Source organism: Manis javanica, chromosome 3 (assembly GCF_040802235.1).
Source record: "Manis javanica isolate MJ-LG chromosome 3, MJ_LKY, whole genome shotgun sequence".
Lineage (NCBI taxonomy): Eukaryota > Metazoa > Chordata > Mammalia > Pholidota > Manidae > Manis > Manis javanica.
Window position 1 is genome coordinate 154,418,842 of NC_133158.1, and position 17,444 is coordinate 154,436,285.

At 44.0% G+C, this 17,444-nt stretch overlaps 1 protein-coding gene across 1 annotated transcript; it reads left to right on the plus strand.

The window, feature by feature from the left end:
- Positions 1-2,028: 2,028 nt before the first annotated feature.
- LOC140848483 (uncharacterized) lies at positions 2,029-10,011 on the plus strand. The gene is made up of 2 exons (XM_073232226.1): positions 2,029-2,458; positions 7,536-10,011. The coding sequence occupies exon 2, from the start codon at positions 7,597-7,599 to the stop codon at positions 9,370-9,372; it is 1,776 nt and encodes a 591-aa protein (XP_073088327.1). The 5' UTR covers positions 2,029-2,458; positions 7,536-7,596; the 3' UTR covers positions 9,373-10,011.
- Positions 10,012-17,444: the final 7,433 nt, after the last annotated feature.

The following is a 17,444-nucleotide window of genomic DNA, read 5'->3' on the forward strand; positions in this document are numbered from 1 at the left end:
GACTGTCCTTGCACACTGAGAGGTGCCAGGCCATCCAGCTCTAACACTCCACACATAGACCTTCTGGGTCTGACAACTGATGATTGAGAGGGCCTGGGACTCCTCCACCTGACCACTACCATCACTGTACAGGAGCCTAGGGTAACCATTGTGGTAGTGGGTAGGTCATCTCTTTCCTTTTGGACACCGGGGCCACCTACTCAGTCCTGAAGGAGTTTTGAGGACCTACCTCCCTCTCACAGTCCTCTATAGTCGGGGTAGAGGGCATACCTTATCAACCTTTACAAACTCCCATGCTTCACTGCCTCTTTAAGGGCATTCATTACTCTCATTCCTTTTTAGTGATTTCCCATTGTCCCATTCCCTTTATGGGAAGAGACATTTTATCCAAGCTAGGGGCTCTTATCTCCTTTACCTTTGGCCCACGCCTGAACCCTGACTCGCCTTTGATCCCTTTTCTACTTGCTCTCCAAACCATTCCAGACCCACCTCCCTCCCCTTTTCCCTTACCCCCTTGCCAAGTAAACTCCACAGTCTGGGACACCTCTACCTCTTCTATCGCCACCTGCCCATCTGTACCCATCAAACTCAAAGACCCTACCTCCTTCCCCTCACAATCTCAACACCCCTTCTATGAAAGGACTTTTTGAGACCAGCCAATTCCCCTTACAACACCCTGATACTGGCTATCAAAAAACCTAATGACTCTGGGAATGTAAGCTAGTTCAACCATTGTGGAAAGCAATATGGAGGTTCCTCAAGAAACTAAAAATAGAAATACCATTTGACCCAGGAATCCCACTCCTTGAAATTTACCCAAAGAATACAACTTCTCAGATTCAAAAAGACATATGCACCCCTATGTTTATCGCAGCACTTTTTACAATAGCCAAGATACGGAAGCAACCTAAGTGTCTGTCAGTAGATGAATGGATAAAGAAGATGTGCTACATATACACAATGGAATACTATTCGGCAGTAAGAAAGAAACAGATTCTACCATTTGCAACCACATGGATGGAGTTGGAGGACATTATGCTCAGTGAAATAAGCCAGGTGGACAAAGACAAATGCCAAATGATTTCCCTCATTTGTGGAGTATAACAATGAGTCAAAACTGAAGGAACAAAATAGCAGCAGACTCGGACACTCCAAGAATGAACTATTGGTTACCAAAGCAGAGGGGTATGGGAGGGTGGGTGGGGAGGGAGGGATAAGGGGATTGAGGGGTGTAATGTTTAGTACACATGGTGTGGGGGATCGCAGGGAGAACAGTGTAACACAGAGAAGGCACATAGTGGATCTGTGGCTTCTTACTACACTGATGGACAGTGACTGCATTGGGGTATGGGTGAGGGCTTGATAATATGGGTAAATGTAGTAACCACATTGTTTTTTATGTGAAACCTTCATAAGAGTGTATATCAATCACACCTTAATAAAAAATAAGTTAAAAAAAAAGAAGAAAAAGAAAAAAGAAAACTGCCCTGACACATTGGGTAGACAATATGTCAAAGTCTCATCCATTTCTGCATTCTGTTGTAGCTTCACAATTACAGAATGCTTGAGAGCTAATAATATGGGAAGAAATGTCAGTTTGAATTGATTAAAAGCTAGAGTTGTATGCCTCTATAAATGTAAAGAAAAATAAAAGCAGTAAATATCATTATTAAAAAGAAAAACCTAATGGCTCTTACAGGCTAGTTCAAGATGTAAGAATTATCAGTGCAGCTGTTATTCCAATCCATCCAGTAGTCCCTAACCCCTATACTTTATTATCCACTATCCCCACCTCTTCTACTTACTTCTCCGTCCTTGACCTCAAAAATGCATTCTTTACAATTCTCCTCCATCCCAATGGGACCACTTACACCTTCAACTCTACAGACTACAAGTCCTCCAGTAATCTACTCTATAACCCAAACAGGACCTCCTTAGAGCTGCATAAGGTGGCATATGTGCCCTACTCCAAGAACAATGCTGCTTCTACACCAGTAAATCTGGTCTCATCTGGGATGGCGTGTTGGCAGCCGCGCTCAGAAAATAGTGCCCAATGCAGGGCAGCCGGAAGGCCCCGAACTTCCTAATGACAAATCATCCCACACCACTAAACTACATGCTAATTGCGCCTTGGCATAAGGACCAATGAGACCCACCAAATGGTTATGCTAATAAGGCATATGGAGCTGCACCAACCAGGTCAGAGCATGAGAACTATATAAGCAAGCCTCTCCTTCCCCTCTGGGTCCTGCCCAACTCATTTGTTTCACAAAGAGCTGAAGAATAAAGCTTTCTGCAGAAGAATCCTGCTGTTGTTGCATGCTGTTCTTGCCGGCGAGGACAGGGCACGCGACAAGTGGTGCCGAATCCCGGGAACCAGAACATCACCGGCACAGGGAGGACCCTTCAGACATCTGGAGAGGATTCAGAACTGCAGGTCAGAAGAAAGCCCGGAGGGGTAAGTTCCGAGAGGCCCCTGCTTTTTAGGATGATGGTTGATGGTTCTCTGTAAATAAGGAGGCACCATGGGGAATGCACCGTCATTAGTCACAGCGCTGCAGACAGCTCTCAAAGAGCGAAACTTGAAGGTCTCCAGCAAAGTCTTAGGATCTTTTGTGAAGGAGATAGACCGTGTGGCCCCCTGGTTCATTTGTTCAGGGTCCCTCTCAATCCCGAGCTGGGACAAACTGGGGAAAGATCTTGATAGAGAGGAGGAGGAGGGTAGCCTGAGGGGAGGCACCAGGCCCCTCTGGAAACTGATTAGAGCTTGTCTGCAAGATGAGAGATGTGAAAAGGTAATAAAAGAAGGTCAGAGAGCATTGACAGATATCCAAGAGAGCATGTCAGAAACGGAACGGGAAACAGAGAGCGCGCGCGGCCGAAAAAAGGCCACAAAAACGAAGGTAAAGAAACCTCAGAGTGAGGGAGAAAGCCCGCCTAGGGCAAAAGCGAAAGAGCCCCGAGAAGCGAGTGACGATCGCCTCGGAGAAAATAGTAAATACCCCTGGAAAGAGTTGAGGGACCTCCAACTCTCCAATAGGGAATCTGAGGAGGAATTAACGTCCGCAGAGGAAGGGGAAGAAAATAAAACCGCAGAGTGTAGAAGTAAGGGAACCAGCAAAGTTGAAAAGCGGACCAAGGAAAAAATGAAAGCAGGGTGTCCCCCGACGCCCTTTGCCCCGCCACCTTACGTGAGTGGCGCACTCTCCTTTTGCCACCCAGATACTCTTCAGGCAATTAGACAAATGTTTCCTGTATTTGAGGATAACGGTGTACGCTCTCACCAACCCCTGAGTCATAAACAAGTTAAAGACTTAGCGGAATCCGTCCGAGCGTATGGGATCAGTGCCAACTATACCATAGCACAAGTTGAGAGATTAACAGAGACAGCCATGACACCCGCAGACTGGCAATATGTAACTAAGGCATGCCTTTCTAGTATGGGGCAATACATAGAATGGAAGGCATTGTGGCATGATATCAGCATGACCCAGGCACGCGCAAACGCGGCCGAAGGACAGCCTGCGTGGTCATATGATATGCTGACGGGCCAAGGACAGTGGGTAGCCAACCAGACCGCCTTCCCCTTACAGGTATACGCACAAATAAACACGTGCGCCGCCAAGGCATGGAAAGCCCTCACCAACAAAGGAGAAGTATCAGGCAATTTGACAAAAATTATTCAGGGGCTGAGCGAGCCATTTTCTGACTTTGTCGCTCGTATGATGGAGGCCGCAGGCAGAATATTTGGAGATCAGGAACAAGCAATGCCCCTAGTGGAGCAATTAGTATTTGAACAATGTACCAAGGAATGCAGACAGGCGATAACACCCTGGAAACAAAAAGGGATACATGCCTGGTTGAAAGCCTGTAGAGAAATAGGAGGGCCACTCACCAATGCGGGCCTAGCCACGGCCATATTACAGAGCCACAAACAAGCCAGGATCACTAACAGAAGTATCAAATGCTTTCAATGCGGGAAATTAGGACATATAAAGAGAGAGTGTAGGAGCCCAGCTTCAGAACAAACAACCCAAAAGACCCCTGGGTTATGCCCTAAGTGTAAGAAAGGCAGGCATTGGGCCAATGAGTGCCGGTCTATTAAAGATATAGAAGGGAAACCCTTAGAACTGCCAAAAAACGCCCAGAGGGGCCCCCGTCACCAGGGCCCGCAAATATATGGGGCAACCAGCACGCAAGTGTCATTCGGGAACAACCAGGCCCCCCAAGGAGAGCCACTTCAGGTTCCGCGGGATTGGACATCCGTGCCACCACCAGAATAGTGTTGACTCCACAGATGGGAGTTCAGCCTATCCCTTCAGACTTTAAAGGCCCCCTACCACCAAATACCATTGGGTTACTCCTAGGGCGCTCTTCTGCTGCATTGAAAGGCCTGGTAGTTCATCCCGGAGTTATAGATCAAGATTATGAAGGACAGGTAAAAATCATGTGTTCGGCTCCCAGAGGAATCTACCCTATATCCCCGGGAGACCGCATTGCCCAGCTCTTAGTTTTACCTAGTCTCCACGCCAATTATCCTGCTACCAACACGGAGAGGGGAGAAAGGGGCTTCGGCTCCTCTGACTGGGATTCAGCCTTCTTGGTATTAGATTTAGCAGACAGACCAAAATTAACTCTTCAAATAGAGGGAAAGAGCTTTGAGGGAATCCTAGACACTGGAGCAGATAAAAGTATTATCTCTGCAACCTGGTGGCCCTCCAAGTGGCCTGTGACCCAATCCTCACATTCATTACAAGGTTTAGGATATGAGTCAAGCCCTTCAATTAGTGCCAAACCATTGAAATGGCGAGCCCCTGAAGGACAAGAGGGTACAGTCACCCCTTATGTACTCCCTCTACCGGTCAATTTATGGGGGAGGGATGTCATGAGAGACTTAGGCCTCAAACTCATTAATGAATACTCCACCCCCGCCCAAGGCATGATGATGGACATGGGATACATCCCTGGCAAGGGGCTGGGGAAACACCAACAGGGACACATAGAGCCCATCCTGCCCAAAGTAAAGAATGACCGTCACGGCCTGGGTTTTTCATAGGGGCCATTGAAGATGCCATGCCCATACCTTGGCTCACAGAGGAGGCCGTATGGGTTCCTCAGTGGCCCCTATCCTCTGAAAAATTAGAAGCAGCTCATTGCTTAGTGCAAGAGCAGCTCCAAGTGGGACACCTAGAACCCTCTGTGTCCCCATGGAACACACCCATATTTGTAATCAGGAAAAAGTCAGGATCATGGAGGTTGCTTCATGATCTGAGAGCAGTAAATGCTCAAATGAGAATGCTTGGACCCGTACAACGGGGACTGCCACTCCTCTCTGCCTTACCCAAAGAATGGAAAGTGCTCATAATAGATATTAAAGATTGTTTCTTTTCTATACCTCTAAGCTCCAAGGACAGGGAAAGATTTGCTTTTACTTTGCCAGCTATTAACCATGAACAACCCGATGCCAGATTTCAGTGGAAGGTCCTCCCTCAAGGAATGGCAAATAGCCCCACCATATGTCAACTGTACGTTCAGCGGGCGCTAGACCCAATTCGTAAGACCTATCCCACGCTAAAGATCATCCATTACATGGATGACATCCTTCTTTGCTCCCCACAACCAGCGGAAATAGAAGAAGCATATATAGATCTCACTAGATCCCTAGAAAATTGGAGACTGAATATAGCAAGCGAGAAGGTCCAAAAATCTAGTGTTAGCAAATTCCTAGGAGCAACCATTTACACAGATGTAATTTGCCCCCAAAAGCTTGAGATAAGACATAATCAATTGCGAAATTTGAATGACTTCCAAAAACTCCTAGGGGATATTAATTGGTTGCGCCCATACTTAAAGATACCCACCACTGAATTGACTCCACTATTTAAAACCCTAGAAGGAGACCCACAACTAATGTCACCGCACTCCCTCACACCTGAGGCATTACAAGCCATTCGCAAAGTAGAACAGGCTTTGATGACAGCACAATTAAATAGAGTGCGATCGAATGAACCCTTTGAGTTGTGTGTGCTTCCCACCCCGGAGCTGCCAACAGCAGTTTTATGGCAGCACGGCCCACTGATCTGGATCCATCCCCAAGCCTCTCAGGCTAGGACAATAGAGTACTATCCGGCAGCCGTAGCCAAACTTGCTTTGAGAGGAGTAAAAACCTCCATGACACATTTCGGAGAGGCTCCAGCTAAAATTATAACCCCTTACAGCGTAGAACAGATACAAGTATTATGTGCTATGAACGATGATTGGGCCATACTTGCTTACAGTTTCTCAGGAACCTTTGATAATCATTTCCCTAAACATCCCCTCATCAACTTCGCCAAAAATCATCTCCTAGTATTTCCTCGGGTCACTAGCCTAACCCCGCTGCCTCATGGAAAAACAGTTTACACGGAACGGACGGGTCTAAGACAGGCACAGGTGCCTATGTCCATGATGGCAAAGTTGTGACAAAAGGCTACACGCCTGACACTCCACAAATAGTGGAATGTCGCATAGTCTTAGAGGTCCTACAAATCTTTCCTGAACCTTTAAATATTGTGTCTGACTCCTGTTATGCAGTTAATGCAGTCAAATCTCTAGAAGTGGCCGGGCTAATCAAAGTGTCCAGCCCAGTAGCCACTTTGTTCAAACAGATACAATCAGCACTACTTCATAGGCAATCTCCTTTGTATATAACTCATATCAGAGCACATTCAGGCCTTCCCGGGCCTATGACCCAAGGCAACCACCTGGCAGACCTCGCAACCAGAAATATAGCTTTTCCCCTGCTAGACCCTATCACCGCAGCTTCAAAATTCCATACACAATTTCATGTCACTGCCGAAACACTGCGCAAGCGGTTTAGCATAACCAGGGCCGAAGCTAGGAACATTGTCCTTAGCTGCCAACATTGCTGCAGCTTCCTTCCCACACCTCATGTTGGGATCAACCCCAGAGGTATTAGGCCTTTACAAGTTTGGCAAATGGATGTGACGCATATTTCGTCTTTTGGGAAACTGAAATATGTACATGTATCCGTGGATACTTGTTCAGGAGTCATCTTTGCCTCCCCATTGTCAGGAGAGAAAGCTTCCCATGTCATCCAGCACTGCCTTGAGGCTTGGAGCGCATGGGGGTTACCACAGATTCTGAAAACAGACAATGGCCCAGCCTATACCTCTACAAAATTTGCTCAATTTTGTCATCACATGGGGATAAAACATATCACTGGCCTTCCCTACAACCCACAGGGTCAAGGGATTGTGGAACGCGCGAACCACACGCTCAAATCCTATTTACTTAAACAAAAAGGGGGAATTGAAGATATACCCCCCACACCAAAAACTGCCATAGCCCTAGCACTTTTCACTATAAATTTTTTGAATCTGGATGCTCAAGGCCATACAGCAGCGGATCGCCATAATCAGTGGCCAAAAGACCCACAAGAACTAGTAAAATGGAAGGACGTGTTATCTAACCAATGGAAGGGCCCGGATCCAATCATAATCAGATCCAGGGGAGCTGTGTGTGTTTTCCCCCAGGGTGAAGAAAATCCCTTCTGGATCCCAGAGCGCCTAACGAGGAAAGTCCTAAACAAAGGAGATGACTTCGCTGTACCTCCTGACCCTGCTCCTGACACTGGAGTCCCCGACTCAGGGAGTATTGAGATGGGGAATCCTGTCTGCCTTTCCTAAGCCTATGCCTGTCCGTTTCAATGCAGCCGTTTTTCCGCGCTTTTTCACTACCAATGCTAGTATGAACTTGCCCTACTTAGTTAAAGACACCCTAGTAGCTCCCCTGGGAGAAAACCGATCCTTCGTAACTAATGGGTCATTATGCTTCACCACTCAGAATCTAGCTTGCTGTATCTCCCTGAAACGGAGGAAATACGGATGGTTCAGTGACATAATTCTAGAGGCCAGTAGCCTCCCCGTTATGTCAGCTAAATTTGAAGGGCCTAATAAGGAAGGGAGCCCGCCCTATAAGAACATGACTATCCACCAGATGGTTCTCTGGATCAATGGCACATTTGTACACTCTCCCAGGAACAATTCCACCGACAGGCCTCGTCAACCCAAATATGCCTCCCATTGTGTGGGCGACTATGAGGGAGAGCTGTGGCCCTGGACTGACTGTCAGTCAACTGTAGTGACGTGGGCAACTGAGAGGCAGGAGTTTACCATCTCCCCAGATATGGAGGGACGGCCAGCCAATGAGGCTTGGTGGCCAGTAAAGGTGCTCGAAGGCGAGTTTCGTCAGCAGCTGAGCATGAACCCCTTCCATAAATGGATGCTGTGTGGAGTCAATGGCTCGTGTACCGACCTCTCCCCCTTTTCCGCCCTCCAGGGTGGGGGAATCGGTGTAAAAAATATCACCTTTTGGTGCGAGAATAACCACATGCGCGCACACTGGAACATGATCGTGACCCATAACAACGAGAACTACATGTGTTCAGCAAAATCAGGTCCAGAGTCACCTAATTCCCTTTTTCCACCTTCTCCAGTATGCGTATACCCCCCATTTCTGTTTATCTTATCCAATAGTAGCTTTGACTCCTGCTCCAATGAAACCTGCTTTCTGTCTCAGTGTTGGGATGCGCGTAACTTTACCAATGCTTTGGTAGTCCGCATCCCCCGTTGGGTCCCTGTTCCCGTAGACGCCCCTAACACCATGACTCTGTTTCGAGAAAGGCGCGATTTCGGTGTTACAGCCGCCATAGTGCTCCTGATCTCCGCGACTGCGGTCGCAGCCACCGCCGCTGGTATAGCTTTAGACACCTCCATCAAATCGGCTACAGAGCTCAATAACCTTGCAGCCTCAGTAGCTTCTGCCCTGGACCAACAGTCCACACTTGATGGCAAACTGAAAGGAGGAATAATGATCCTCAATCAACGCATAGATCTCGTGGAGGAACAAATAGAGGTGCTCTGGCAAATGGCCCAATTGGGATGTGAGCGGAAATATCGTGCCCTCTGCATCACTAGCATTCAATATAAAAATTTTACACGGGCAGCTAATCTGTCACAAGACCTGTCCCAGTATCTTTCAGGAAACTGGTCCCAAGACTTCGATGGGACACTAGAAGAGCTGCGGCGAGAAATTATCCACATCAACTCCACCCGTCTAGATATCTCCGTAGCGGAAGGACTCTCTTCCTGGTTCCTCAGAGCTCTCTCCCACGTCAAGGAGTGGGCGGGCATGGCTGGGATGGGCGTGTTCCTGCTTGGAGGTCTCATGCTCTTACTCTGGTTGTTATGCAGACTCCGCAACCAACATAAGCAGGACAAGGTGATCCTTGCTCAAGCCCTAATGGCGATAGACGTTGGCGCCTCTCCCCAAGTGTGGCTCAACATGCTTAAGAAGGAAGCTCGGCTTTAGCTTGAGGTAGCTCTTGCACCCTGAGCCCATGTGGCACTGCACCCACCCGAGTACCTCAATGCTTAATCACAGCTTTCTTTAAGAAGCTCATGGGTTGAGAAAAAGGGTCCAAACCCTTTGTACCAAGCGGTCCCAACGCCAGCCAGAGGATGCGAGGCAAAGCACTGCAAGAGGTCTTGGACCCCTCTGAGAGGCATGCCTGACTGCATAGGGGTAGATGCCCAGAACCCCTCTCCAAAAAGGGGGCATCAGGAAGTATGATGGAGGTCAGGCCTCTGTCTCCGCCTCTGCTGGCAAGTTCCGCCTTGAGCTTCTGTTAGACAAAAAAGGGGGAGATGTTGGCAGCCGCGCTCAGAAAATAGCGCCCAATGCAGGGCAGCCGGAAGGCCCCGAACTTCCTAATGACAAATCATCCCACACCACTAAACTACATGCTAATTGCGCCTTGGCATAAGGACCAATGAGACCCACCAAATGGTTATGCTAATAAGGCATATGGAGCCGCACCAACCAGGTCAGAGCATGAGAACTATATAAGCAAGCCTCTCCTTCCCCTCTGGGTCCTGCCCAACTCATTTGTTTCACAAAGAGCTGAAGAATAAAGCTTTCTGCAGAAGAATCCTGCTGTTGTTGCATGCTGTTCTTGCCGGCGAGGACAGGGCACGCGACAATGGCGCAAAACACCTCCATGAACAAGCCTCCAAACCCCTAACAATCTGTTCCCTTACCCCTTCAAGTAGCTACCCCTCCTAGCCCCTATTACCTTTAGTATTGTTAGGCTGGAGGAAGGAAAAACAAGGACATGCAAACAGAGTAGAGAGATGCCATGGGGGAGAACAGACCAGACCCCAAGGTCGGTGCCTTATATGGAAAGGGGACAGCTCTTCTTGAATTCCATCCTTCTGATGTGCCAACTAAGACCCAGATGTCAGCCTCCTCCCTCTTGGAAGGAAAAAAGTTTCTAGTTGTCTATTATGTCACCGTTAGCCAATCATACCTCTCCACTCTCCATGCCCCCTAGGATAGCTTGCTCACTCCTCCCCCTCCTAATTCCTTATAAGCCCCCACCTCCCTGACTGGGTGTGACTTCCCCTGGCCTGTAGTATCCAGACCACAGAACATCACCCGGGAGTGGCATTCAAATAAACTACCTGGCCCTTTGTTGCTTCTCTTCACCTGCTTATTTCGGCTAAAATTTATCTTACAATTATTATTATTCTCCTTTTCCTTCCCTGCTTCATTAACCTATTCCAAAAATTTGTTCAAAATCAAATTTTGAACATTTCTAACCATACAGTCAACCAGTTACTCCTCCAGGGCTATCAAGGCCTTCTCACAAAGAATAATGAAACCAACTAGATGATATGATGAATCATCTCAGGATGCCTGCCCTTCCCCAACTCTACAGCAATGGCCTCACTAACTCCAGAATCTATGCCCACTTCCAGCAGGAAGTAGCCAGAGAATGAGATTCTACTCCCAGTTCCCCAGAGGCCCAATTAAGAAAAGAAAAAGATGGGAATGAAGGCAAATTCTGGCGTGCTAAGATCCAATCACCACCAACCAGATGGTCGCCCACCCCTTAAGATCCAATCACCAAAGCAGAACACACCCTACCCCTACTCCTTAAAAAGCGCTTCCTCACCCACAAGCTGCTGCTCCCTCTCTCTGGGGGCATATAATAAAATCTCTTGTGTGGGCGCGTGTTTCCTGAGTCATTCTGGAGTAAGGAGGGTCATGACGAGATACTCTTTCAGGAAGGAAATAATGAAGATTAGAGCAGAGATAAACAAAATAATGATTAGAAAAATAATAAAAATGGAAAGTAGAATGGTGGTTGCTAGGGTTTAGGGAGGAACAAAGAATCATTATTTAGTGGATATAGAGTTTTCATTTTGCAATGTGAAAAGAGTTTGGAAGATGGATGGTGGTGATGGTTGTAAAACAAAATGAATGTACTTAATACCACTGTACTGTACAGTTAAAAATGGTTGAGAATAAATTATATATTTTTTACCACAATAAAAAAAATTAGAAGAAATTTAAAAATAAAGGACCCTAGGCCAGATAGCAAGAAGACCTTGAGAGAAAGTTGCTGAGAGCCACAGAGCTTGTTATGAGAGTTAGAGGTGAGTGGCCCAGGTCACCCTATGGCTGAGTGAGTGGTTGGTAATGGTCCTCCACTTCAAGCCATCTGCTTCCTTTTCTTCCTCAGTTCCCTGTTTCTGATCTGCTCCCTTGAGAGAAAAATCCCACTTCCTTGAGACCTTAAATTCCAAGTTTGATGTGATGATTGTGAAAGAGAAATGGTGAGGTTACAATGGAAGGCCTTTTAATTTTCTGAGAATAGCATACACTTAAAATAAAAAATCTGGGGCTTAGTAACTTAGTAGTATCAATACAGGTGCATCAAGGTGAAAGAGTAGGTGATTTTATGATATATTTGGGTTGACGATCCAGTTTTCCTGATTAGGCAATTTAGGAATGGAATTTTGTGTAATTCCCCTGTTGTTCATTTCTTTTTCCATATAAATACAGCCTTGAGGATATGATAATTTCTGTTCTTTCTAAAATAAGGATAATAATATTACTTAGTAGAAGTGATATTTGGAGAAAAACAAATGCTTAGAAATGTCAGAATACTCACAAGTTGATAAAGTCTTTTTCTAAAACTCCATTTAAGTGAGACCTTCCAAATGCATGGATTTTTATGTCTTTACCTCAAACCAAGAATATCCTCCTTCAATGTCCCTTCCCCTCACCTAACAGGGAATTAAAGTCTTTCAACATGTTTCACATTTACAAATTGGTCTTGTTGGAATTGTCACCCTGGCCTTCACCTCTTGGGCACCAGAGGGCAGACATCTTAAGTCTTACTTATCTGAGATATAAATCCTTTTTTCCCTTCTTGGCTAAGTTTCCTCCTCTGATTTTGTTCCAGCCCTTTGAGGAAAAGCTTAAAGAAACAATTCAGCTTTGCTCTTCCTGATAATTAACATCTTTCCTGATGGCTACCTTCGTTCAACACACCCAGCAGAGATAGAAAGTAATGATCACTCAGGAGGCTACCACCCCTTCTCCATCTACACAATCAAAAGAATCGTCCTTGTAAATAGTCAATGAAAACAATCAGCTCATAATCCTTTTTTGTTGTTGTTCTTGTTAACTTTTAACTCTTTAGGCTAAAGACAATCTAACATTCTATTCATTATTCTAATGTTTGAGGCTTATAAAGTGAGATAATAGTGAACATGCTCTCAAAGGGGAAAGAAGCACCACATAATTGCAAAGTAGTTACGTCTAGGAGATAATGTTTACAAGACAAGGACATTTGCGGAATAAGAAACTGACAGATGGTCAACAATGATTGCTAGGGACACATTTTTCAAAAGAGTTAATTTTTGCTCCTTGCGAATCTACTTCTCATAGTTTTCTTTTCGTCTGAATTATCTGTGGAGCTTCCTTTATGAAAAACTTTTATTTTCTAAACCTGTTGACTCTTGCGGGCTTACTTTAAACTGCACATTTACATTCAGAACCATTCAAGTAGCCATTTGTTCACTTCTACAGGGTATAGAGGATATTGAGAAACCTAGAAACTGAACTTAAAAAAATAAGACTTTTTGTTTGTTTACGGTGAAAAACCAGGTCTCAGTCATCCTGAGTAAATGATTCCATGAGAAAATGTAAAAGTACAAATGTGTAGAATATCTTTTTTTCGCTAATACCAAATAAAATATTTATATTTTCCTTTGGACCATCCCTCAATCACAGAATATTTAGAGTAGTTTCAGATTTCTTAGGATTGTCTTTAATCTGTCTTTTTGTTCCTTCAAGAACTATAATTTAGCTGAAAGGCTCAGAGACTTCAGAGCATTACAACAGCGATTTCTGAATTCAACACAAATAACCCTCACTGGATAAAGAGATTTTATGTTCAAAGTTCAGTCAACAGTTTTCATTGTAAGCAAACTTGGAACCAGTGTTCCCAGGAAGACGGTTTTAAAATGCCAGCTCACCTCCACCTAAAACAAAACAAAATAGAACAAAACCTTTAATACAGTTAAATATGTTGTCCTCTCTGAGATCCCAGCCATTCTGTTACTGTTATTTTAAATTTTTGTGGTTACTATAAGTAATAGGAAGAGAAATTAATATTTGTACAGCACTTAATTCACACATCCTAAGTTGTCCCAACTCCCAGTGTGAAATACATCTGTGTGGTGCTGTTAATTTCATTTTATGGGATGGACAACTGCATCAAAGAAGTTAAATTACTTGGTAGATTAGAAATTCATCATTCAGGAAAGAATTAGTTTTATGTTTGTTTTGTTTTTTAGAATTGGTATAGACAATCCTGAATTTCTAGTGGTTTATGTGTATATTTTTTGAAGTAAATATTTGAACTTGAAATATATTTTAAAATTAATACTGAGTACATGGAAAAATGTATTCTGAATTTCAATTCCCCCAATACCAACCCAACCCCAAATCATAACTTTCAGACCCCTTTCTCAGTTTCCTGGTATTACCTTTCTTCTCCACCCACACACCCTGCTCACCAGAGTAGTCACTCTCATTTACAGCCTATGTCAAATCTGGATGATTGTTTGGGAAGCAGTGTGGGTGGTGGGAAAAATGTAGCCTTGAGCACCAGACGCCTCCCACTCCTACTTATTTGCAGCATGACCTTGAGCAAATTTTGTGACTTTTAGAGCCTCAGTTTCCTCTTCAACAATAACATAATTATATATATATACACATATACACATATAGAATGTAACTGGTTTAAAACTACTTCCCATCCTTTTCATTAGTAAATTGGGTATTATCTATCAATAAATTATTTTACCATTTCAGTTATGGTTTAGTTAGTGAGTCTAGTTGGGAACCCCAGGTTAGTTATTCTACCATAGAAATTAATTTTTTTTATTGATCTCAGACTAATGTCTACTTTAAAAAAATTCATTCATGAATTTCAAGAAAAAGAAGGTGGGGCACACAATCCTAATTGTGTAGGCCACCCTTACTTTTCCTCTTGAAACAAGCTTTTGTCAGCAACTGAAAACATTTTGTGGTCAAGAATTGGGATCACATATCATAATACAGGAAAAATTCAGGAACAAAATAATGGCTCAATGGCTAATCAAGGGCTGAACATGAAGAGAGCCATGGGCAGAAAAAAACCTGACTTGGGGAAATTATCTTTTTTCGTGTATTTTCACTCACCCCTTCTTTTCTTTCCCCTATGAAAGTTCCCAATAATTTAAAATTTAAAACTATAACATAAAATTTCTGCCTTCCTTCCCTTCCCTTCTCTTGTCTTTCCTTCTGTTTTCCTCTTGTTAAAAAGAAAGAAAGACACAGACCCAATGTGGGGTCACTTCTTCTAGGCCAAGTCACCAAGCTGGGGCTGAACACCTAACCTAATTACAGTTCCATCCTCTCCCAGAAATGTAGTGAGTCAGGCATTTTCTGTTCAGCATCATCAATAAGATGATCTGTCAGAAGTCCTCTCCATCTTCCTTAAAAGAAGTCACCTGCATTATAAGACCTGCTTTTCCCCCAAAAGAAGGTGACCTTGCCTGAAACAATCCCTTCTTTTCTTTTGCTAATAACTTTTCCCCCATCCTACTGTCTATAAAAACCTTCCATTCTATGCAACTCCTCAGAGCATCTTTACTTGCTGGGGAAGATGTTGCCTGAGTCATGAATCACTTCATAAAGCCAATTAAATTTTCAAATTGACTTGCATGAATTGTGATTTTTCAACATTTTCCCTTCCCTTTTCTTTATTTAGATTACTTCAACTTCATTAAACATTTATTCCGTCAAGATACATAAACTGAGCACCCATTGTGCATCAGACACTGTGCTAAGCCCTGAGAATACAATGATGAGCAAAATAGCCATAGGTCTTATGAAGCTCATATTGGTTAGGAAGGCAGACAGTAAGTAAGCAACAATCAATAAATAATAAAGTGATTTCATAGAATACTAATGTTATGAGGAAAATAGAGCAAATATGTATCAGAGAGTAACTGGGGAGCCTCGTCAGATTGAATAGTCAGAGAAGGCCTTTCTGTGGAGTGACCTTGGGCTGAAACCCGACTGATGAAGTCTGAGCCATTTGAAGATCTGAGAGAAGAGCTCTTCAGGCACTGAAGACAGAAAATGCCTAGGCTTTGCCGTGGGAATGAAATTAGTCTGTTGAAAGGACACAGAACTAGAGGGATGAGGCAGAGAGTGGTAGGAGACCAGGTCATAGAAGTAGGCTGTGGGGAGGGGACCTTCTAGATGGTGTTTAGGATTTGGATTTTATACTGGAGCTTTTAAATCGAGAGATCTACTAAATTACCTGTTTAATGCTTTAAAGAATTGCTCTGGACTGTAGTTATGATTAGAAGCAGGGACATCAGTTAGGGAATAATGTCAGATGTTAAAGACAGAGTTTGGGTTAAGAATATACAACAAAAATTCATTCTTGGCTATGTTAATTCTGATATTCCTCTCAAATACCCATATACAGATATCAAGTAGTCAGTTAAATATATGGTTCTAACGCTCAGGATTGAGAGTTAAGTTTGAGGTATTATGTGACTGTGTTTGGTGTGGAGATCAAATCATTCATTCAAAAAATATTTATTGAGTGCCTATTATGTATTGGTGGATGTATTGTATTCTGCTGCTAGAATGGTGCACTACATAGTATCTTAGAAGGTGAAGTGTTATAAAAAAGGGAAGGATATGGAGGATTAGGATTTTGAGGGGTGGAGCTGGTTTATGCTTGTAAATAGGGAAGTCAGGGAGGCTTCAGTGAGAAGGTGAACTTTAAGATTTCCAAGAAGTGAGGCATTAGCTCTGTGGAGACCAGGGAGAGACTGTTCAAATAAGAGCTGGTGCAAACTCCCTAAGATGATAGCATACCTGGCATATAAAGAGCAAAAGGGCCTGGAGAGCTGTGAGCTAGGTACTGGAAGAAATCCCTGTGGGCCCTCCATCTTTAAGAGGTCATATGGAAGAAGAGAAGCTGTCAAAGACTGAGAAGCTGCAGCCTGAGTGGCAAATAGAAACCGTGGAAAATGTGCTGCCGCAGAAGCCGAGAAGAGAAAATGTTTCAAGAAAGAGATTGCTCAGCTGATGCTGCTGAGAGGGTAGGTGAGATCAAAACCAGAAGTGACTACTAGAGATGGCTTTGGTGACCTGGGCAAAGCAGGGTCAGTAAAGTGATGTGGATCGCAGTGGAATGACCTGGAAGCCTCACTGGGGCAGGCTGAGGGAGAAGTCCTTGAAGGGCAGAACTAGTGGTCAGGTTTTGTATGCCCAGGAACTGAGGTAGATTTTTCTCTATAAGATAAAATTACAGTGCCAGTGGGCCTCTCTCCCAAAACAAATGCATCTTGTAGTTTTCTTGGGTGCAACCGCATAGCCTTTCGTGGCACTCAGTGAAACATCTGATAAACTGAACTGCATTCATTCAGAATGACCACACCACCAAATTTATCCATGAGCTCATCTTCATGAAAGCCTAGAGTGTATTACTAAGTCTCTCTTCACAAGTCACTTAAGTCTTTTTTGTGTAATTTCTCCATGTGATAAGCATGGCTGCTGGAAAACTTGCTGGCTATTTTTACGTTTTTTAGAAGCATTGCCATAAATAAACATAAGTACTGAGCTTACAGCTGTGGTTTAGTTGTAAAATATTATAGATTATTATTACATGTCCTTCTTTCTTCATTTCCGGCATTTCTCTGTTATAAAAATGGTCTTCATATAAACCCCTAAGGAGAGAGGAAGAGAGCAGTAGCTTCAGAGTGAATGTCACATGGCTGATGAGGTGAGTGGAGTAACATGCCCCCACTTCTCAGCACACACACACACATCACGGAAGAAGTTGCTGACACTTTGCAACTCAAAAATAAAAGAATTGAGCACTCACTTCGGCAGCACATATACTAAAAATTGGAACGATACAGAGAAGATTAGCATAAAAATAAATAAATAAAAATAAATAAAAGAGATGAATCTACCTGGTTATATCACTTCTGACAGGTCATGCTAACAATAACAGT

Excerpts from the sequence above, each read along its gene's own strand:
- LOC140848483 (XM_073232226.1), top strand. The coding sequence starts at position 7,597 with ATGACTTCGCTGTACCTCCTGACCCTGCTCCTGACACTGGAGTCCCCG.